The sequence below is a fragment of the Astatotilapia calliptera genome, chromosome 3 (genome assembly GCF_964374335.1).
Source record: "Astatotilapia calliptera chromosome 3, fAstCal68.1, whole genome shotgun sequence".
Lineage (NCBI taxonomy): Eukaryota > Metazoa > Chordata > Actinopteri > Cichliformes > Cichlidae > Astatotilapia > Astatotilapia calliptera.
The window spans coordinates 16093182-16117457 of NC_137424.1; the positions used below are offsets into that span (position 1 = coordinate 16093182).

General features: G+C 40.8%; 1 protein-coding gene, 1 long non-coding RNA gene and 1 pseudogene across 3 annotated transcripts in view; all 3 read right to left on the reverse strand.

Annotated features, from left to right (window-relative positions):
* LOC113017624 (protein NLRC3-like) overlaps nucleotides 1-24276 on the reverse strand; it is a 153312-nt pseudogene that overhangs the window by 58763 nt on the left and 70273 nt on the right. The window lies entirely within an intron of this gene.
* On the reverse strand, nucleotides 4817-8351 carry LOC145425243 (protein TANC1-like). Its single transcript, XM_080298269.1, has 3 exons — nucleotides 8232-8351; nucleotides 5539-5820; nucleotides 4817-5247 (listed from the first exon to the last, which is right to left on the reverse strand). The coding sequence occupies exons 2-3, from the start codon at nucleotides 5786-5788 to the stop codon at nucleotides 5015-5017; spliced, it is 483 nt and encodes a 160-aa protein (XP_080154395.1). The 5' UTR covers nucleotides 5789-5820; nucleotides 8232-8351; the 3' UTR covers nucleotides 4817-5014.
* Nucleotides 10608-15210, reverse strand: LOC145425301 (uncharacterized). Its single transcript, XR_013905965.1, has 5 exons — nucleotides 15078-15210; nucleotides 14766-14987; nucleotides 13469-14677; nucleotides 13151-13287; nucleotides 10608-13064 (listed from the first exon to the last, which is right to left on the reverse strand). It is a non-coding gene; the product is annotated as an uncharacterized LOC145425301 (long non-coding RNA).

The window sequence follows — 24276 nt, forward strand, 5'->3', positions numbered from 1 at the left end:
CATTAGCTCATATTTCAGTTTCAAGAACCTTTGAGTAATGCAAGTGTATGGTCATTATAGTCTATTGCATGGAGCAGGACTGACAACCATCATGTCCAAACAACATTTTATATACATTTTCTTTATTTACTGTATTTATTTCTCTATTTATTTTATTTTGAATGCTGTGCATGGTCCAGTTATCGTAGAATATCTTCAGTTTATCATTAATTCTGTTATTAAGCATTGTGCTGTCGTTATGTGTCATGGCATGTGGTTGTACGCAGCCCTGTTTGTTCATTGTTTTCATTTTGAATTCTGCTTTTGTAATATTTCTCATCACGTCCCACCGGACATAGAGAATTCAATTTTGGAATTTCTTTGTGATTTTGCAACCATTTCCTGCATCTTACCCAAATATGTGGACTCGTAGCCCCCCCCCCCCCCCAAAAAAAAATAAACAATAAAAAGAGAGGACATACAGGGTTTTTCTGCAAAAGACTGCCAACTCTCTTAAAAACTATTTAACTGACTTCTGTTACATTTTTGGAAAATTAGACATTTTCAGTCAGTGACTAACAGCCTTTCCATTGCACTTAAAGGGAACTTACTGAACATCATAGGAGCCTGATTTACAAAAACATTGTCAAACCGACTCCGAGGTTTTCACATGCGGAGTCGTCATATAGCTCCCATTAAAACAACAGTGCCATTTGATTCATTACTGCAGACAACTGCTAAGTGGTTACAGTGGGAATGTGAACAAAACAGAAATATAACAAGAAAAATATGATTACAAGAAAGTAAAAGACACATATGGCATGGTTAACAATGTGCTATCCTTTGCCACAGACCAGCATGTGCACAGGATTCACTAACAGAGGTTATAAAAAAAACAGCTACTGTTACATATGCCTTAAACCACACGTTTCCTTTCCAGCACAGTTGTTACTATGAAATCTACCACACGGACAACAAAAACACATAAATGGTAAATGGCCTGTATTTATATAGCGCTTTACTAGTCCCTAAGGACCCCAAAGCGCTTTACATATCCAGTCATCCACCCATTCACGCACACATTCACACACTGGTGATGGCAAGCTACATTGTAGCCACAGCCACCCTGGGGCACACTGACAGAGGCGAGGCTGCCGGACACTGGCGCCACCAGGCCCTCTGACCACCACCAGTAGGCAACGGGTGAAGTGTCTTGCCCAAGGACACAACGACCGAGACTGTCCAAGCCGGGGCTCAAACCGGCAACCTTCCGATTACAAGGCGAACTCCCAACTCTTGAGCCACGATCGCCCCACATCTCCGATAACCGACTGCAACCTTGTTGTTGTTGCTGTTCTTGCTTTGCCAGCCTCCAGGTGGCTAAAAACGTCACCCTAGCAAATTCACACAAACAGTAACTCCCTCTCATTAAACACTGTTTCACTTTGTCAGAAGACATTACAACACATATGTTGCAGTGTTCTGCTTATGGATGGATGGATGGATGGATGTTGCAGTGTAGTCGAAATGTATTACTTTAAGTGCAGTCACCTGGAACATCTTTCCACGTCAAAAAACCAATTCTAATGCATTAATAGAAGAGCATAAGAGGTGAATACAAAATATCAGCGCTACAATATATTGATTCACCACACTGACAGGGCCTTGCCTGAATTCTTAATAGCTAGGCTGAATTCACTATATAGTACAGCCCACACTGATGGACAACACTCGACCCTGGCTTCTGACTGAGCAATAATAACTCAAATTCCAGATGTCAATCAAAAACCACATTATTATCCAAGGCTCAGTGCTTTCTTTTTTCCCCCAGCAAGGAAAATAAGTTTTCATGTAGTTCATCAGTAGTGTCAAAGCCTCAGTTGTCAGCAGCGTGAATTTAATCCAAGTCCATAGCATTTCTGGAACTGGTCAACCTAGTGTCAGCTCAAAGTGACTGACTCATCTCTCTCCTGCCCTGCAGGTCATGTGTCTCAATTCTTTCCTGAATGTTGCTGGATATGCCTGACTCTGTAAAGAGTAGAATAACAAGCGGGAGCAGCTCAGGAAACACTTGTCAAAATGTAAAAATGTGCAGGGTCTGGTGACAGTGAGTGAGTGCCTAGAGAGGTGACGGCATGTCCAGCTAGACATTTGTTAAAATGAGAGAATTTTGATTCATTTCTTTTCTAGGGTTGCCACAGTGTTAGATTTTCCGATTTAGGATATGAAATGTTCTGGTCAACAAATCAATAAATGTGTTTTACAGTGTTTTATGGATTGGGAAACAGGGCCAGTGTGAACTGTAAGTGCAGGAGGACTGTTGGCTACAACCGGCATACTTTTTTTTCCTGCACTATAAGCCGCACTTAAAATCCTTTAATTTTCTCAAAAATCGACAGCGTTGATGCTTTATCAGGTGTAACTATTAAGTTCAACATCCAAGCATCCATGAAAACAAAATTTATTAAATTTAACGGAGAACTTCTCCCCACAGCACAGATCTAAATGCATATTTATGGTTCTTTCTTTTTCAAATAATAACATATAACTCACATGCCAATAAAGGCACAATTAAAGCTAGCGCAAATTAGAAAAGAGGGAGGTAAGATTTTAAAAATTATAGCTGAACTCCCTGGATGTATATAACCCATCTTTAGTAAGGAAAACATGTGACATCCAGTCAGAAGATGGACCAACTGAAACAATAACACAACCACTGATTCACATCTTCTCCAGAAACTGTCAAAAATCACGACCACCAGAATTTTTCTCTGATGTTATGCTTTACCCTAAAAGCAGCAAACGTCTGAGAGAAGTCCGAACACTCCTTTCTGTCATTTTTGCGTCACGCGTTTTTTGAGCTTCATCACAAATGTGACATAACAAAGAGGGAAACTGATATATTGAATGCCTATTATTGTACAAAGTCAAGTAACCTGCTGTGTGCATGAACACAACTCTTAATAAGCCCCCTACTGCAGTGATGATTTAATTTAGCATACAAGTCACGCAGACTACCGCCTCATCAATGAGCAATACGAATCTCGACACACGATGATGCAAGGCTCTGCAGTCAAACCTCGGTAGCTCATCTGCTGGCAAAACAATAAATGCATTTTCAGAAATGTTACCTAAAGGCACGTCTCGATAATAAGAATAAAGCAGAAAGGGTAGTAGCCTCAGTGCTCCTGTTATGAGACCACTTTTAAATCAATGATTAAAAAAGCACTGGCAGAATCTGACAGAAGCTGCTCAGCGTTGCATCACACATCACAGGAACAGAGCCCCTGTGAAGGCGCCTATTGGAAACACTTTTCACCATAATTGGCTCAAGAGATACTGCTTGAGTTTCACAGACATTTACATGAAGCTCACTGCATTACCCTAGCTGTCTGGTGCATGAACTGTCCCCTTTGACAGGGTCACTAATTAGGAGGCCTCCCTGACAGGATAAGAGTATTAAATTCTAAAGGTGTTAGAAGGACAACAGGTTGTAATCAGTACCATTAAACGCAGCAGAATCAGTAGGAGACGTCACATCCACTGAGAAAGTCCTTCACAAAGCTGCCACCTATTAAATTACCTTACAACCTACCATCACAGCACTATTCAAACTCAACTGACTACAACAGTGGATCACAAATCTTCTCTGAATCCCGGTGGCCCCCAATCATCTTTATTAGACCTGCTACAAGGCAATAGCAGTGCCAAAGTCATCAAATGGTGCTTTTAGCAAGCAGTATTTCCAAAATGTAGTGAACGTGCACCTGCTATGTGACTGAACCCTCAGCAACACAAGAAGAGGTGGTGCGAGTAAAGATGCGGGAGTGAAAAATCGACAGAGAAATTTCAGTGGAAACAGAGCGAACAATTCCAAAACTAAAATAAAAGAGTCGTAGGCAAAAACCGCACACTGCTTAGTCGGCGTGCATCGAGAGAGGAACATTTTAAAGTGAAACATCGAGGACTTGTCTGTCCACTTCACAAGTCTGAAAGAGAAAGATGTGCAGAAATATGCTCAGTGTCTGGTATGCATGTTTGGGGGGGGGGGGGGGGGGGGGGTTTCGGTCACAGACAAGTGGTTAACAATGTTACTGACGGTGTGGGGGAGTAACAGAACACATGTAAAGCTGTTACCGTGCAGTACTTTATATCTTGTGAAAAATGTTGACAAGCTTATACAAGAAAACACTTAATCTTCTGCTCAACAGCGCTGACACGTAAACTTCCCAGAGAGGCAGTATTTAGACTTTATTTTGCGATCCTTGTAACGCCAGAAAAATCAACAGATGGAATATTCATCTGTCAAAAAAGTAAGCACTGTCCTCAGTAGTCAGTGTTGCTCCGCTTCATGGAATTTTGAGGATCCTTATCATGTTCAAACATCCCAGTTCAACACTTGAACAGGCGGCCTTACAATATATTTAAGCACCTATTTGAAGTTGACACAGGAACGGATACCAACCAGTAATTAAGCAGTAGTAGTGCCATACATGTCGGTATAACTGATAGCCGCCTAGATAAATGGTGTTGCTATTTGAAACGTGTGTTGATGTTTGTAAATTCCTAAATGACGTCTAATATTGATGAAGCTGGCTCTGTTTGACGTTGGTGTGTGTTTACATTCTGTGCTCTCAGGTCATGGCTGACAGGGCTCGCTGTGGGTTGTTGCTCCCTGAGGAGGTTCTAATCACTGACTAGTAAACTGCAACCTACCCTTATTGTTATGTATAATTTTATGCATCATTCAACAGAATATATCACAATTATCTGTGGTCACTATTAAAGAGGAGTTTTCAGAAGTCAGACTGAAGCTGTTGTAGAAGTACTTGGTAAAACCTGAGATGCTTTTTGGTCGATTTTCCTTCTTTTTCCTTTTTCTTTTTTTTTTTTTTTTTAAAAAGAAAGGAAGAAACAACAAATCCATCCATCAAAAACAAAAAATAATCTACTCACTGTTGAAAATTGTTAAAATTACTTTTTTTGATCCAGTGCACACACCAAACATTTTTTCCCTGAGTAAACACCACCATAACTAGTGCAATCTTTTTTCAGCTTCTTTGATTCCTGCTTCTTTGTTACTGTGAGCTCTCTTAGATGTTGAAAGGCGCACCTTTGCAGCCAGGCGTTTGACAGCCTCCTCCCTGTGCCGCTGCATCTCGGGAGTTCCTGGGCAACTGCTGGTCCTCAGTGTGTTGGCAGCACTGGATGGTGGAGTGGGCTGTGGAGGCTGGCTGAGAGGAAGTTCTGTGCTTTGTCCTGGGCCAGCTGGAAGACATGCACATGGTCACCAATATATAAAGTTATTACATTAATATAAACTAACATCTCTCTATATATGTATATGCTAGCATTAATAACATTAGTTGTGTGTGAGGGCATTCTTTTGTAAGGTAAATGTAATATTAGTCAACTTGATTTTATATTGCCAACGAATATATAATTACTTCCCTCCCACACTTTGCAAGCTAATGTTGAAATGAAATTATAATAACATTAGCTAAACACGAGCAGTTAATGTAGTGCTCACATCCAAAGGCAAATACTAAAACTAATTACTTTTCGGGGAGGCGCTGGGACTGTTGGAGGCGATCTGACGCATGCGTCCTCCATGGCAGCTCAGCGCCACAAGTCGGGAGATGATGGCCGTCTTCCCATACCCCACGCTGCCCACCACCACAGCACCGTGGTTCTCTGTGGACTCGCCGGCCTTCAGGACATCTTCCAGATGCTGAAAGAGCCAATCTCGGCCCACAAACACAGAATCTGTGGTGATGCTGGGAACCTCGAACAGCAAAGGTTTGAGCATGATGTCCACGGGTTTGTAGGGAGCAAAACGCGCTGAAGGAAACGGGAAAAGAAATGAAACAGATTAAAATTGTTTACACTACTTCTATTTTTTTTCCCCATGTCTCCGGGAAGTTAACAAATGATTACTTCTTTTAAATGCTGGAAACTTTACTGTAATAAATCGTTTTCCGTTGCAGTTAACCTACAAACATGCTTTGAGCATCTCCCGCATTCTTCTTCCCAGAAGGAGCCACATACATGAAAAACCCTGAACACTGTAGAGGATACATTTTCAATTAAGTGGAATCAGAGTGAAGACCTGAAAGAGGACTCTTATCTGGTCTACTTCAGCACTAATTAGATCTCATAACACTTGTTAACTAACATCACTAAATGACTGCTACCTTTAGTGCTAATGCACCTTTCAACATTACAACTATCACTGCTGTTAGCTGCTAGTGTTTTCACCTTGCGAGTTTGCCTGTGTTCACAAAAGCCTATTGTAATTGGAGGGGCAGTTGAGAGTGTTTATATTGGCAGGTGTAGGTCTGTTTATGTTTCTAGTGCCCTACAATGAAACCAAAAAGCGAACGAGCTGGTTCTGAGACACTTGAAATGATCACCACCTTCTACTATACCAGCAAAATAAGTACAGTGTTTGAAAAACTCTAACTTGAGCAAAAGGAGTATCGACGGGAACTAGAAAAAGAGTTATCTTTTATTAACCTCTCTTTATTGGATCCCCTTAGATTTCAAATCCATCTTCTTGAATATAAAGCCCCTAATGACCATGACTTGCTTTTTCAGTATCCTAAGCCGGAATGACAAGCAGAGGCTAAAGCTGCTTCGCTCCTGTGGAACCAGCTGGCTGTTTAGGGTTGGGAGCCAAACCCAATCTCTAATTTTAAGATTAGCCTCAAAACCTTTCATAGATTTATAGTTAAAGCTCGCTCAGCTAACGTCTGAATCACCCCTTACTTATTATGCTGCGACAGGCCTTTGCTTTCAGGAGGCCTCACATGGTGCACCGACATCCTCACCTCTTCTCCATTTCATTGTTCATGCATGTCAGTTTGTGTATTCTCTCTCCCACAGTTGAAGCTTTTCTCCTTCTCATCTTTTTTCCCCCTTTCTTTTCACTCTCCTCTCATGGCAATCAAACGAGTGCTGCTCATCCCGAGTCTAGTTCTGTCGGAGGGTTCGCCCAGTCAAAAAGGAAGTCACTAAATGTTGCTCAAATCAGAACTGTAAGGTCCTCAGCGTACTAGGTTGAGTTTCCTAAGATGGCACATGTTGGGATTTTTGCAATATATGAATACAACTGCAATGAACTGCACTGAAATGTTGACCTACTGTTGCAAAATTTAGGTAAAGGTGGTGCCATCACACCCAAATCTGAAAAACAAATACCATAAATCATATAGATAGGGCTGGATCAGCTGACCCTGAATCCTCCCTTAGGTATGCTGCAATAGGTGTAGGCTGCTGGGGGATTCCCATGATGCATTGAATATTTCTTCTTCAGTCACCTTTCTCCCTCAAGATGTGTTAATAGACCTCTCTGCACTGAATCATACTTGTTATTAATCTCTGGCTCTCTTCAACAGCATGTATGTTATCCTGTCTTCCTTCTCTCTCTCCAACCGGTTGCTACAGATGGCCGCCCCTCCCTGAGCCTGGTTCTGCCAGAGGTTTGTTCCTGATAAAAGGGAGTTTTTCCTTCCCACTATTTCCAAAGTGCTTGCTCATAGAGGGTCATATGATTGTTGGGTTTTCATCTGTATGCGTTATTGTAGGGTCTACCTTACAGTATAAAGTGCCTTGATGCGACTGTTGTTGTGATTTGGCGCTGCATAAATAATACTGAATTGAGTTGAACTGAATCTCCCATAAAATTTATAGAAAAGAATCCAATTGTTTAAGATTGTTGCGTATGTACGAATTCATGTAGAAAAAACCTGCTCAGAACCACTGACCATATGCTTATGTATCAGCTTCATGTTTGAGACTGAGTGAAAATGAAAGAGGACATTTTCAAAAGGAAGACTAAATAGTCTGAGTATATATCCAGTGATGACTTATTCAGTAATTCATGTTCCCATGAAATATTTAATCTGCAGGATCTCTCAGAGGATTCAAAACACATAACCAAGATAAAAGTTAGCTGGGAAAAAAGGCATGATTTAAAAGCCAAAAAAAGGCTTTTGAGGATAATGTTAATACCCATAAGTGCTGCATTGTTTACATTGCAGTGTTCAAGTATTTGCACAGTTTTGTTGTTGGCTCTGCACTCAGACGTGGTACTTTGGAAACTTCAGAACTACCGTTGGCTGCCTATTAACTTCAGGGTTTTTCAGAGTCATACCACATAACATTATCCTATGTACTGCGATATTTTACACGTTTATTTTACAAATATCTCCCCTGAGTGCCTACAGCAGTAGTATGAATAGCCCAGTCACCTTTAGCGTCCTGAGGGGGCCTTCCTCCTGTATTATGCCAGGGTAGGCGAATGGATGTCCGGAGGGGGGTATTGCGCTGTTCATCAAGAAAGCTCAGGTCTTCAAGCTTTGTGGAACTGGTGGCTGTAGACAAGAGAGAAGACATACACACACACACACACAAAGAGTGAAGCTGACAGTCTAGTACCTCCCGAGTACATTTGTCATCACAACTATAAAGAGAAAGACAGAAACACACACTAGAGTAAAACCTTGTGGCACTTATGCCATGTCTGAGGGTGGATGAGTGAGGAAAGAACAAAGCCAGTGCGCTCTGACATTTGCAGGGGCAGTGTGAGCAGCTACCAGCATATACTGTGGCAGGAAGAATAGCAGTATTCTAAAGTCAAGAGCAATATGCACCGATTCTCTTTGATTTGAGCTGACAGCTGGACACGATATAGCAATGAGAGGTCCATCCCCACAAGCACGCCTGCTAGGCTGTACGGAGAGGGCAGATTACCTTTACCTTTCATAAAACTACAACGAGTTATAGAAATGCTTCACCGCGGGTTTGGCACTCATCACTGTCAATCTACAGGACGCACAGGTGTAATCTCAGGACTTTTGTGTACTACAAACTACAATATCTGTAAGTCATTTGACGTGAAATGAAATAATAAAATTAACTAGAAAGTGCATTTTCTGAAGAAACTGCAGTGTGAATGCTTGAATCTGAATGTATGCACTGAAATGAATTAATTACTGAATTTAAGTTAAAAATCTTGAATGAGATAAAAAAAAAAACCCGAATTTAACCTGAAAATAAAAGTGCTGAACTGCTAAAAGCTGAAGGTTACACAGAAGAAGAAGTTGGAAAAAAGCTGAAAATGTTTTAATTGTAAATTAGAAAAACCTAAGAAATGAGAAAAGAACATTTAGAGTCAGAAAACATCTGAAAGAATATTAAAAGGTCATATTCTTTGAATCACTGAATGACTCAAATGTGATCCCTCCACTTGGACCCACACAGTTTAAAAAGTTTACATCTCTGAGCTTTGAAAGACAAGATGTTGGAAAAAGAACAACGATGGCGACGTTTTGAGGGTAAAATGATGGCTTTAACACTGTGGACACAGCAGCAGTTGAAAGAGAAGTGCTTAAGATGAATTTTGGCAGAGTGGCAGAGAGAGCTCGTTAAGCAGGCAGGTGTGAGCCTGGTTGCTATAGTGACCGCACCCAATGGCTCCATACACACGGACACAGACATGCACCTCACTTTTGCTGCTTAAAATGAACAGAAAAGTCAGGCCGAAACAAATCGCTCCCAAATGAAAAGTAAAAGTCGTATTGACAAAATTCTTTCACTGTGAGCGACAGCAATGTCTAGTCTACCAAATTCTCAGTTTTCATGTCTGTGGAGTTTATTATATGGACGTGGTGACAGTGGAAAGACACCATGCTCTTCTGATTTTCAAACGAACCTTCTGAGCCATTTTAACATTAGAGTCTATGGAAGAGTTGGAGGGAGGAGGCTGTGCATTGGTGACATTTATGAAAGAACCATAACACCTAGTACAATAGTAAACACATTGGATGAAAGAGGACAGCGATGGCTACGTTTTGAGGGTAAAATCATACCTGTAGAGCAAACGCTGCGGACACAGCAGCAGTTTTAAAAAAGATTTTAAGATTAATTTTTTTGCTCCTCTCACTCTAGTAGTTGAGCTGCCTCACTCTAGCCCCAACATTCCGTCCCATACACACCCATTATAAACTCTGAAACGGGTGAAAAAACATCATGAAACTTAAACTGGAACTGAAGAAAAAGTATAATAGATATTGAAAAGATAAATGCAAGTTGAATAGTTGAATGTCTTGTCTTCGTTTTAAAGTTTGAATGGTGGCTCTATGTCAATGTATGTGGAAGTAGTAAGAGTTTAAAAATGAGTAAGTTGAATGAGGATTTGAAGGGTCTCCCCATTGAAATACATTATAAATTTTTGTTGAATAAAGTTGAATAAAATTAAAAATATAAATGTTAAAAATATGAAAAATGGAAGCAGTGTTGTCCAAAAGAATAGGAATCTAACGGTGTTTGAATGGTTTTTCTAAGTTGAACGGTTTTGAAGGAGTAGGATTACAAAAAACGTACGGAATACAGAATAAAATATAACTAGAAAAATTTGCATTTCCTGCGAAAATGCAGTGTGGATGCTTAAAGCTGAAGCTGTATGCAAAAAGTAGCTGAAAAAGCTGAAAAGTTGCAGAAATTGTAAAAACTTTGCAGAAGCAAAAGAACTTTTCTAAAATGTAATAACTTAGCAGAACTGCAATCACTTAGAGGAAACTGTAAAGCTGAAGCTGTCTGCTGAAAATACTTGAAAATAGCTGAAGAAGCTGAAGAAATCAAAGTCAGTGTTTAAAAAGTTGTTGAAATTTTAATAACTTTGCAGAACAACATCAAGTTAGCAAAAATGTAATAACTTAGCAGAAATGCAATAACTTAGAAGAAACATAACAATTCAGCAGAAATGTTGTAATTTACCAGAAGCTACAACTTAGCAGAAATGTAATAATTTAGTCAAAAATTAATAACTTGGCAGAAATATTACAACTTACCAGAACTGCTATAATTTTGCAGAAATGTAATTATTAGGAAAAAAATGTATACAGATAACAGCTGAAAACGATGACGTAACCTCAAAGTTACTTGTTTAACTGTGAAAAATGACCAGAAACATTAGAAAAGAAAGAAAACCAATTCAATTCAATTTATATAGCACCAAATCACAACAAAAGTCACCTTAAGGCGCTTCATAGATACAGAGAAAAACCCAACAATCATATGACATATGACCCCCTATGAGCAAGCACTTTGGCGACAGTGGGAAGGAAAAACTCCCTATTAACAGGAAGAAACCTCCAGCAGAACCAGGCTCAGGGAGGGGCGGCCATCTGCTGCGACCGGTTGGGGTGAGAGAAGGAAGACAGGAATACCAGCCAGCAGATAAACTGATGTGAAACAAAACCAAGGTAAAATTGCAGAATTTACACAGTTGGTGAAAGGTAAAAATGGCAACAACAACCCCCAAACAAACAAACAAAAAAAACAAACAAACAACATTTAGTTAATAAGTGCACAAGATGATTCGATGATAAATATGGTACCAATCTACAAAATACTGTCGAAATGAAGTCCACATTGTGATATATTTCAGGTGTGGAGAGTCACAGAGCTAAACAATCGATGTGCATATTTAAAGAATCAAATAAAGAACATTGTTGTGGAATAAATTACAGTGAATAATAATCACTGCCCTGCGTTAGAGAGTGACTTATGATGATGTATTAATTGGCTTAACTTTACCTCTAACAGCTTTTCACATAGTGCTGTGACCAGGGTGAAATCCATCATAAAGTAACTGTAAACAGTAGAACCATTAGCATGAATGTTATGGTTCTACTCTGATCAAAACTCAAGTCAGCTGTGTGACCTGATATAAAATGATAAAGAGGAACACATATAAATGACCTTTATGAACTTTTCAAAATGACTTTATATGTCTGACCCATTATCTATATATATTAGAGCAGATGTGGAAAACCACTGTTAGACCTACTCTATACTAACACAAACACAGTCAAAAATTCATTGCTAGTGTGACATGTGGTCCTTTTTGCCTTTGACCAATGATATGCTGGTTACTTGGACCAGTTTAGTATTTGCTGTCACAGAGGAATGTTAACCATAAATCCAAAAGACAAAACTGAAAAAACATGTTAATTGCAAACATGTTTTTGCTTAGTAAAAGGATTGAAATTACATGGAAACTGTCACCTTAAAGCCTCATTGTAAATATCATCACAAACAGATGTTTTCCACACGGTTAACAAAGCTCCACCACATCCAATCACTGCATATAAATCTAAAAGAAAACAACAACAAATAAAATGTAATTAACACAAGTGAAATCTAAGGAGCTTGGAAAGAAAAGCGTCTGGACTTCTTTGAGTTCCTTGAAGACGTTTCACCTCTCATCCGAGAAGCTTCTTCAGTTCTAAGGGTCAATGGTGGAGAGTCCCAGATTTAAACCCAGTGGGAGTTTCCCCCCAAAGAGGGACAAAGAACCCCCTGATGATCCTCTACCTAATAACATGAGCCAAGGTGTGAAAGTGGGTGTGGGTCCCAATCAGCCAGGGTTTCGGGTGAGCTCATTGTGAAACCTGGCCCCACCCTATCATGTGATTTCCTGAGGTCAGGAAATCACCCACGCCCACTCCCAGGATGTGAGTGGACGTTACGGTGTCTGGAGAGGGAACTCAAAACTGGATTATAGATGGCAGACAGTTGGTGTCGTAAACCACCGCCTCTGTTCAAAGATGGTCGCTCACAGTGGACGTAAATGGCTTCTTTCACTCCTCCATCTGTCCAAAATGTGAACATTGGCATCCTCAAAGACTGACCTTTGTCCTTTAGATGCAGATGAACTGCTGAGTCTTGTCCTGTGGAGGTGGCTCTTCTATGTTGTGCCATGCGCTGGTGAAGTGGCTGTTTGGTCTCTCCGATGTAGAAGTCTGGGCATTCCTCGCTGCACTGTACAGCGTACACCACATTGTTAAGTTTGTGTTTAGGAGTTTTGTCTTTCGGGTGAACCAGTTTCTGTCTGAGTGTGTTACTGGGTCTGAAGTACACTGGGATGTCGTATTTGGAGAAAACTCCTGAGTTTTTCTGATACACCGGCTACATAGGGGATGACAATGTTGTTGTGTCTGTCTTTCTTATCCTCCCTCGCTGGTGTCTGATGTTCTTTTCTGTGAAGCTGGAATGCAGGCACACTGGACGAGCTTGTTCTAAAAAATACAGAAAAAGGAACATTTTATTTGTGTTAAGGCCTAAAAACTACAAATAAGTTATACAATGAACAATATTGAAATACCTTATAGGTGCTGTGGGCCACATAACCAGAATCCAGAGCAATCTCACACTCCCATGATGGTGAGGAAAGACATGAGCTCTGCAGGGAGGTTTGAATGTCTCAGTTGGGACACTGAAGAACTCAGAAGACAGCAATACCTGCACAGAGAGACAGAGTAGAAAAAGCATAGATATGTAATCTATAATGTCAATTAAAACTCAAAAAGTGTCAACAAGTATAATCATTTGAGTGTGGAATTATTTATGCAATAAACAGGATTTTAATTAATTAATTGAATTAAAAACACTGACATTTTTTATCAAAGATAAAGAATCATACCTCTCTCTGCTCTGAGGATCACTGAGCATCTCTGACAGGAAATACAGTTTCCTCAGTATGAGTCATCATTGATGGTCTCAGAGGTTGTAGTGTGGCAGCATGATGATGGTCTCCAGATCAGGCAGGAGGTCAGGTGATGGGTGTGTCATCTTCTCCATTGAAGACACACTGGTATGGCAGTTCATAACACAGCAGTCTCCCTGTGGCATGTGGTTATCTGTGCAGTCCAGCACTGATGGATCAGGTTTGGCTCAGCAGTTTATGAAGATGGTGTTAAGATGTTGTTGTTTCAGCTGAGGATGGTGAAGTTTGAAGGTTTTGCCACAAAGGAGACTGTGCCGTTTCTGAAAAAATATATCTAACAAAACAAGTGCTTTTAACACCACCCACCCAGCTCAGCCCCCAAGTGTCTATGTAATGCTGGTATGGGGTGTCAGTTACTAAGTCTAATTAGTACATGGGGGATGACAATGTTGTTGCATCTGTCTTTCTTATCCTCCCTCGCTGGTATCTGATGTTCTTTTCTGTGCATCTTTGCTGACTTTATAAACGCCCAATTAGGATAGCCACATGTTTTAAGTGCTTCATTTACATGTTTGTGTTCCTTCTTTTTCCCTTCAGGCTTAGAGGGAACATGTTCTGCCCGGGGGGGTGTCCTAATTACTCCAAGTTTGTGTTCCAGAGGGTGATGGGAGTCAAAGAGGAGGTACTGGTCCGTGTGTGTGGGCTTCCAATAAACTTCAATGTTGAGGTTGCCGTTCTCTTCAATGTGCACAGCACAGTCCAGGAAAAGCAAACAGTCGTCCTTTGTGTCTTCCCTGGTGAACTTGATGTTTTTATCCACGGCGTTAATGTGCGCAGTGAAGGATTCCACTTCTTGAGTTTTGATTTTGACCCAGGTGTCGTCTACATATCTGTACCAGTGGCTGGGTACTCTTCCTTTGAAAGAGCCAAGAGCCTTCCTTTCCACTTCCTCCATGCAAAGGTTGGCTACAATAGGTGACACGGGGGAGCCCATGGCACAGCCATGTTTTTGTCTGTAGAAACCCTCGTTGTATTTGAAATATGTAGTGGTAAGGCAGAGGTCTAACAGTGTGCACATCTGATCGGGTGTGAAGTTGGTCCTGTGTTCCAAGGAGCTGTCTTCTTGTAGTCGTTTTCTGACAGTCTCCACGGCCTCCGTAGTGGGTATGCAAGTAAAGAGAGAGACTACATCAAAGGACACCATGAGAACCTTCACAGACATAACACAAGAGAAGACTTTTGATTTAATAACTAAGCTTAAAATAAATGTTACCTTTGAATATTTGTGGGAAAAATCTGATGCTACCCCAAGAATACAAAGCCACACTGGAAATGATGACAGGCTTGCAGCCCTCTGTCTTCCTGGATGAAGTGCCTGATCAGTAGCAGTGAGTTGACAGAAGTCAGTGTCTGTAAGAGTGGTCAAACACTGATACTCTGTCCACTTGCGTAGAGTCTAAGAAGCTGGAATGCAGGCACACTGGACGAGCTTGTTCTAAAAAATACAGAAAAAGGAACTTTTTTTTTTGTCTGTAGAAACCCTAAAAACTACAAATAAGTTATACAATGAACAATGTTGAAATACCTTATAGGTGCTGTGGGCCACATAACCAGAATCCAGAGCAATCTCACACTCGCATGATGGTGAGGAAAGACATGAGCTCTGCAATGAGGTTTGAATGTCTCAGTTGGGACACTGAAGAACTCAGAAGACAGCAATACCTGCACAGAGAGACAGAGTAGAAAAAGCATAGATTTGTAATCCATAATGTCAATTAAAACTCAAAAAGTGTCAACAAGTATAATCATTTGAGTGTGGAATTATTTATGCAATAAACAAGATTTTAATTAATTAATTGAATTAAAAACACTGACATTTTTTATCAAAGATAAAGAATCATACCTCTCTCTGCTCTGAGGATCACTGAGCATCTCTGACAGGAAATACAGTTTCCTCAGTATGAGTCATCATTGATGGTCTCAGAGGTTGTAGTGTGGCAGCATGATGATGGTCTCCAGATCAGGCAGGAGGTCAGGTGATGGGTGTGTCATCTTCTCCATTGAAGACACACTGGTATGGCAGTTCATAACACAGCATCTCCTTGTGGCATGTGGTTATCTGTGCAGTCCAGCACTGATGGATCAGGTTTGGCTCAGCAGTTCATGAAGATGGTGTTAAGTTGTTGTTGTTTCAGCTGAGGATGGTGAAGTTTGAAGGTTTTGCCACAAAGGAGACTGTGCCGTTTCTGAAAAAATATATCTAACAAAACACGTGCTTATAACACCACCCACCCAGCTCAGCCCCCAAGTGTCTATGTAATGCTGGTATGGGGTGTCAGTTACTAAGTTTAATTAGTGCATCAGAAAGCGGGGGCTACACCTAAAGCCCACACTTTCTGATATCTTTGTTTATTTGCAGCTTTTTCCAGCTGCTCAGAGAATTCTGACTTGGCCTTTATCCACCCAAACCCAAACCCACCCGGATAAAGGCCAAGTCAAACTCACACACCATACCAGCATTACATAGACACTTGGGGGCTGAGCTGGGTGGGTGGTGTTAAACTGTAGTCGGGAACTTTCAGAAAACTATCCATTTACTTCTACATCAGTTTTTATACACATTATGTAAGCTGTACTAATGTTTTTCTCTACATAATGTATCATTATAGACATCTCTGGTAGCCTAAAGATAGTTTAAAACTTTTGACATTTTTTACCTGTAAAACATGATAAGCAAAAACTCATTCATCACAAAAACTTTTGATTCTACAAAATCTACTATAATCAAGAAAATATAATTGTCTGTATTTATTCATGTGACCCATAATAAATACCTGCATTTATCTGGGATTTATTTATTTACTATTTCATATTTTAAAGCCCTTGGAGGGGAAGATCTCGTTTGTTGAGCTACATACGTCATAGTAAAAAGATTTAGTCATTTAAAACATGATGTTGGTTTATCAAATGTTGCAGCACATTTCAGATCAGAGGTGCATGATAGCAGATGTTCTCTGCTCTTCATGAAGTTCAGCAATGATTTGGTGAAATGATTAATAACATTGCAATAAGAAAGGGTCTTCTGACAGACAGAGTAGGGAAGACCCTTTTTTCAATGAAAAATCTTTTTCATGCTCTACAATCAGTAAACTCTGTAACAAACATGATCTGTAATTGTTTCAAAACTCACCAGACGACTTCATGATTGGCTCGAGGACAGGACACAAAAGACAGGGTTGTGGTAACTGTAATATGATCTCAGAACACCTGAATACAGACATTTCTGTGGCTGAGAAATAAAAATGAGGTCAAGCAGGGTGTTCTTGTCTGTAGTGGCAGAAGTGATCAGCTGTGAATACCCTCTCGACTGAAACTGCTCCAGAATCTGTTTTCTTCCACTCTGCAACTGGTTTTCATTAAAATCTCCACACACAATGATTGGGTGACAGTCCATGATTTCAAGTGAATCTAAAAGACTTACCAGGTTTTGCATGAATGGTGTCAAACTGTAGTCAGGGGGTCTGTACACAACAGCAATGAGCGCAGGGAATGGAGCCTGAACCTTCAACACTAAAAACTCAAGATCAGTGACATTATGCAGATACTGTTTTACCTGAACCTGAAAATGATTCCTCAAATACACAACAACTCCCCCACCACTTCTGCTGGCCATGTGAGGAAAGTTTGTGTAGGACACATGTCTGTTGCGTTTGAACATGGTGTAGCCGTCCAAATGAAGACTGTCTGCAACAAAGGAGCCTTGAAGGTGAGACTCAGTGAGACACAAAACATCTGCTAAACACATTTCATGATGACTCTTGATGTCACTGATGTGAGATGGCAAACCCTCCGTATTGTGATGGATCAGTGTAAGAGTGTCAAGTCTGCTGGCTGTTTCTCTGACCTGAAGAAGAGGCATCATTTCCTCAACACTGGCTTGTCTCATGGTTTGGAGCGCTGCAGTTACCTCGGGATTGGCGTAAATCTTTTTCTCATCCAAGTCCTGCAAATAGAGTCCACTGAGAGACGTCACCCTGCTGAGAGCAACGTAAGCCATACCTGGTTCAAAAATGTTCTTCATTGAAACTACAGCTGTCTGTGTTGTAAGACCCTGAGTTTTGTGAATTGTGCAAGCGAATGCTAGCTTTACAGGAAACTGTCTGCGTACCGCTCCTTTAAACTTCAGACTCTCCTCTGCTCTCTCAATGTAAACAAGATCATCAGATGCTGCATTAGCACTGCGGTTGTGTCTCATAGGCTGCCGGTTGTCCATCCTGAGCCCCAGTTTAATTATGTGTCCATCATTTTCAGATCTCACCACCTTTATCAGTATACCAAAAGCACCGTTGACTAAACCGTTTAGTGTGTCCAAGTTTCTGGTCAGCATGACTCGAGCTCCTTCAGCAACATTCAGAGTGTCAGGTAAATCATTTCGCCCACCTGTAAATGGTTTGTCTCTTCGTTCCATTCTGCCTGTACATTTATCCTTCTGGAAATCGTCTGCATTGATGATTATGATGTTTGAATGAAGCTTCTTCAGGGTATCTGTGTTGTGGGATTCCACATTCTTGTTGGTGGCATAAATGTGTAAGACCTCAGTTGGACATTCTTCTGGTGCAGTCACAGCCTGTGACAGCAAATCTCTGTCGCACTGAGAAAGCTCATCTGTCTTTTCTTTGACTCTAATCCTGTTCAGCATCTCTGCAAAGGCCACATCATCTTTCTGACGCATGATCTCGGTTAGAGTGATCATCTGAAAATGCTCCTGCCATAGGTCAATCTGTTCTGGATCGTAAACACAGAGAGGTTTAGACTGTCGCACTGGTGGCAGCTGGTAAAAATCTCCAACAGCTAAAACTGACATTCCACCAAAAGGTCTCTGAGTGCCTTTGATTTGTTTCAGTCTTGCATCCACATAGGCAAAAAGGGGTTTTGAAACCATTGAAATCTCATCAATAACAATAATTTCAGCATTCATCAGCTCAGATCTGACTTCATCCAGTTGGTTACCAAGTCCTTGAATGGGTGGTTTCAGACTCCTGGGTAGTTTCAGTAGAGAATGTAACGTAGAGCCACTGATAGAAAAAGCTGCTGTACCGGTAAATGAAGTCAGTAAAACAGTTGGATTTGATATGTCAGCTTCTTCTGCATTAGCAGGCAGTCTGCTCAGGATCTTTGATGCTTCAGAATGAATACACTTAATCAGATGTGACTTTCCAGTTCCTGCACCACCGTTGATATAGAAGAAAAATGGATCTGGGTTCAAACCACAAACTCGCTGAATACACCAGTCTCTTATGGCATAGAACACGCAGGCCTGCTTCTGGTTCAGATTCTGATACATTACACGTACCACGGCTGGATCTACTGCAGGTTGTTCTCTGACGGCTCTGATCTTTGTTACAGCATCAGACTGACGACTGTAGTCGGGAACATTCTCCTGTTCGTTCTCATCATCAGAATGTCTCTCAGGAAGATTCTCATCACATTGCAGCCTCACAACTTCAGATTCAGGAGCAAGATTACACCATTCATCGATCACAACATCCCTATTTTGTTCAAACTCTTCCAGTGCACTCTCAATATCCTCAGAGTTCTTCTCATACTTGTCTTTATTTCTTTTCACAACCCTTTTCACAGACTCACTGTGGTCTGAACATGGAAGTCGTACAAAACCTGAGTTGTAGAAGGACTGATAGGTTTGGAACCCTTGTGGTTTCAGTTCCTGCTCTGATCTGTGTGGAAGGTAAAGTCTCAACAGTCGACCATAATATTGCTCAGGATCTTTTTCCTGTGAACAGTGGTAATACCTGATTATAGCTGGTTTATCATTCTTTCGCCTTTGTACAAATCCAAGCTGGTTTAGAAGAGGAAGCACATCTTTTCCTTCATTTGGACCACTCACCAACCTGCACAAGGCAGCAAAATCAGCCAGTGACATTTCCTCATATTCTGGGGTCTCAGGTCTGCATTTGTATTTATCACTCAAACTTGTCATCCAAATATTACAACTGTCATGTGTTGTGGTTTCCAGGAAGCTCATGGGCCGACTCATTTTTACTGGGTTATCATCTGTTGGTACAAATACAACACTGCGGGAACATTTTTTCATTTTTAGGCCACAGACTCGAGTCACACACTCCTGTGCGCTGATTTCTCTCTTTTTTGAGTAAGCCTGCATCACAGCTCTCATTTCATCACATTCATTGACGGTGTTCTTATCAGAGTTGTCAATAACTGTCTTCAGGTATTCAGAGAGGCCAGATTCTTTCTTTGTTATATATTTACAGAGGTATTCTATACATGAATAGGCATTCAAAATGAATGAGACATCTAAATTAGAGTTCCAGGCTTCAAGCAGGTCTGGGTTGTAATTGTTGATCCAACACTCATTTGGGTCACGTTTCAGAATCAGAGCTGTTTTCTTGTTTATGTCTTGGAGGCATTGTTCATACTCATCCATTGTCAAGTTGCATCGTGACAGAATCTGCTCTATGGTGAGGGAAGCAGCTTCAGGTTCCTTCAGCAGGTTCAACAAAGGTCTGAGTTTGGCTTTTGCAGCTTCAGTGTCTGAATCCTCATCCTGTCTCACAATCATTGTTCTTGTGGCTGGTGGTTTGGGAAACCCAAATCTACAACCAGAGTTCACACTCTTAAAGCATGTTTTTGTGTGGTTTTTGCTGTGCTTTTGTAGCTCAGTGACTTTTTTGTGCAGTTCAGGTTGTTTTTCTGGATCAGGGAGTTGAGCTGAGATGTATCTGTCAACAAAGTCACAGACAGTTTGGTCGTCATCCACATCTGCTTCTACCTTTTCTCGAATCCACAGCAACATGTGTATATGTGGACTACCTCTGTGCTGGAACTCAACTCTGTAAAAGTAATCAATGATCTCACCAAGGGGCTGTGCAGGAGAAAAAAGCAAATCTCTGAACAAAGCCTCAACACGTTTATCAAACATTCGCATGGTGGTTACTGGATTTGATCTTAGAATTTCACACTTTTCTGACCAGTCCAGGGCTTCAAAATCAACCTCTTCACCTTGCTGTCTCTTTATTGCTTGAATCACTTCAGGCCATCTCATCTCAGCAGCAGAGAAAGTGACAAAGAACTGAGGTGTTCCTATTTGGCGAACCATGCTGAATAGATCTCTGGTAGTTTTCTGCCAGTAAGCTGGAGTTCCTCTGAGTGGCTGCATAAATCTGATTGCATCTTTATCTCTTACCAGCTTCTCTACTTCTGTCTTACTTTGTAACATTCCTGATGTGATTTTGCGTCCATCTTTCGTCATAGTTTTACCTTTCCTTAGCTGTATTGTCATGCTGGAATTAGCCAAGTGTATTTCAGTGACAAACTGTGAGAAAAACAGGTAATTTGTGTCTTTAGCAAATCTTGCATCAATGTTGAAAAGCCTTGACTTGAAGTATGCACTCGGTGTGAGCTTGAGACGTCTCATTTCATCCAGTGTATTCTGACCAGTAGGAAACTGCACAGGAAATGCCATGGCTTCCAAATGAGGAGTTCTGAAGAAGCTAACAGGATTGTTTCTTTCTGCAGGAGCCACACAATATGTGTTATCAGTGAAACAGAGAATCTCTTCTGAAATGTCAACAGGCTGCAGACAACTTTCTAGAGCAAAACCTCCATTGTTCAAATCACTTTCTGGTTCATCTGGATTTTGTTCCTCTGGTTGTTCATCACAAGATTGCATATTAATATCTTGGTCACTTTGAGACTCACTTTCACACAAAAGGGCATCTTTTTCATAGTTGTCAATTTCCATTAAATCTGCTTCATTATAATCATCACTTGCCATGCTGGCTTCATCACTGCTGTCATCATCAGGTAACGTTGGATCACAAAGCAATGCATCATCTCTGATAACAATATCTGTGTACTGTGGATGAATTTGTTTCAGTTTACGCAGAGCTTGAATGAGTTTAGACCAGGTGACAGTCTGGAACAGCTGATGGCCTTTGTAGCACAGTCGTCTTTTCAATTTCACCCTCATGATCTGTGATTGGCTTCTGATCCTCGGTAAAGAGTCAACTGTTTGTTGGACTTCAGATGGTACACACACCACATTACCACGTATGAGTCTCTGTCTCCCCTTTGGAAGAGGAATAATCTTAGCAAATGGTATGCATTTGGCAATCAGATGTCTCTCCAGAATGTTGAGATCACAAAGTTCAGCTGGAATATCCTGCAGTTCTAAACCATTAACAGCAGCAAGCCTGGGCATGCATCCACTTTTGAGGGAACTGTGACACGTGTGACAGATATACTCTTTTTTTCTCTCAACAGGAAAGCTGCAGTGATCATGACATGCTTCATCACACACATGAACATATTTACCAGTTAGACACTGATGAGCTACAGTCTGGTGTTTTGAGTAATTTTGTCTTTTGCAGATTTTCACCTGATTAGGAAAAGAAGCTTTTAGACAAACAGTACAAACATAAGATGGTGCTGACTTAATGTTTGATCTGAAACGAGATATGGCCTCATTCATTAAAGTGTTCTCTGGATGACTCTGTAAACTCTCAGCTGGTCGATGCATCTGGCGATATTTCCGTTTTATATTCATTGCACATCTGATATTATGCATCTGTCTGAAAGAAAAACCGTTCCAATATTTTACTCTCATTCGTTCTCTCATATTGTCCTTGTGTTGTTGCTGAAATTGTTTCTCTTCTCCATACCGCTTAGTCATGTAAAATCGTTTTTTCTTTTTAAATTCTTCGCTTTCTTTATATAGGTTATATACATATGACCTCATGTAAGCTTTATGTTTTTCTCTGAATCCAGCACAAGTTCTGTATATTCTTCTTATACGTTCCTTCTGCTTATCTCTGAATATGGGAGACTCTCTATATGTTCTTGTTACACGTTCCTTCTGCTTTTCTCTGAATATGGGAGACTCTCTATATGTTCTTGTTACACGTTCCTTCTGCTTTTCTCTGAATATGGGAGACTCTCTATATGTTCTTGTTACACGTTCCTTCTGCTTATCTCTGAATATGGAAGACTCTCTATATTTTCTTGTTATACGTTCCTTCTGCTTATCTCTGAATAGGGGATTGTCTTTATATGTCCTTATGACACGTTCTCTTTTTCTATCTCTAATTTCAGCACTTTCTCTATACATCTTTCTCAAATGTTCTTTCTTTTTCTCCTTATAGGTAGCATTTAATTTATACAGTTCATTTCTGTACAGAATCCTTTTCTGTCTGTGATCAGGATCATCAGACTTCCGAGCTGAGTTTTTTTTCTTTGCCTTGAAGCTTTCATCAAACCTGTACATCTGCCTTTCTTTCGTCTTCTGATTTTCCTTTCTCTGTGGTAGCTTTTGTTGGGTCAATAATCTTCTCCTCATTTTTTGCCTTTCATGTTTACTATATTTCAGCAGTTTATCTGAGAGTCCCTCTGTTATCTTAGTTGAACTGGAGGCACTGTTTGAATCATTCTGAGGAATAGAATCTGGTGTTACCTGAGTTTCTCTCACAGAGGATGCAGAGGTTTCCTTTTCAAAATAATCAGAAGGATGATGGTTTTTTCTGGGAGCAGCTGTCTCATTTGAAGAATCAACTCTGGATGACATTACTTCACTGGTTAAATCTTTGGTCACAGGTTTCCGTGTCTGCTCAGTGTATATTTCAGAGTTTAATTCATGAACACGTTCATTTAAAGCTGGTGCTGGTGCACTTGTAGCTGTTTGTCTGTATTCGGTGGTTTGATTAGCATCTCTTTGGTCAGCAGCGTTTTCACTGTGAAACTCGATGGGCTGTAGCTCATAAGTGCAGCTTGGTGCGATGCTGAACATTCTGTACAAACGTTTGATCCTGTCAATCATGTCATTAAGACGTGTGAATTTCAACATAACTGCAGTTCCACCACTTACACTTAGCGACAATGGCATACCAGTAGACTTACGTGGGTGAGGGTCAAAATATGCATATTCACCTGAATTCAGCCTGCTAACAGCGATGACTGTTCCTCCCATGACTAGCAAAGCATAGCGAACGTCTGAAGCCAAACACTGTAATCCCTGTTCAAGGCTCGGAAAGTGATCTGTACCATCAAATGTGCCGTAATGAGCAAACTGAGACATGTCGACTTGATACTCGTGTCTGCGGCTGGTAACAACTGAGGGAAGTTCATCGCAGGCTAGAAACACGCTGTTCACAAACCTCAGTCTGGCATCTGAATAGACAGCATGGCCTTTGTCCAACACACGGTTTAGATCTGCTCTGGTAATAAATTCATCCTCATGTAAGAATGACAGGAAAACCAAGCTGTTAGCCATGCATTGCTGATTCCGGTACTTTCCATACCTAGGAGCGGCCTGGCTTCGGGAAGCACAGACGCTACTCACTCGTGGACTTTCACTGTTTGTAACCTGTACATGAGACTGTCCTGGAGCTTGTCCATCATGCTGTTTGTGTACAGTTAGCTGGGGTTCAGTCTGGATTACCTGCATAACTTCAGGCTCTGGGACAGACACTGAGGGAACACTTCTCTTTACCACATCTGCATAAGATACTTTGGCTGTCTCTCCATCATGCTGTGTTTGTACAGTTAGCTGGGGTTCAGTCTGGATTACCTGCATAACTTCAGACTCTGGGACAGACACTGAGGGAACACCTTTCTTTACCACATCTGCATAAGACACTGTGGCTGTCTGAACACTGCTCTGCACTTCTGTGCTGGGAAAAGCTGAAACACACACCTTTACCTGCTCACTGCTCTGAGAAACATTCACCTGTTCTTTCTGCTTTTGCCATCTA

Bases quoted from the DNA above. Each gene is read 5' to 3' on its own strand.
- LOC145425243 (XM_080298269.1), bottom strand. From the start codon at position 5,788: ATGCTCAAACCTTTGCTGTTCGAGGTTCCCAGCATCACCACAGATTCT. The intron at 5,248-5,538 runs GTAATTAGTTTT...CATGTCTTCCAG, and splicing joins TCCCAGCGCCTCCCCGAAAA to CTGGCCCAGGACAAAGCACA.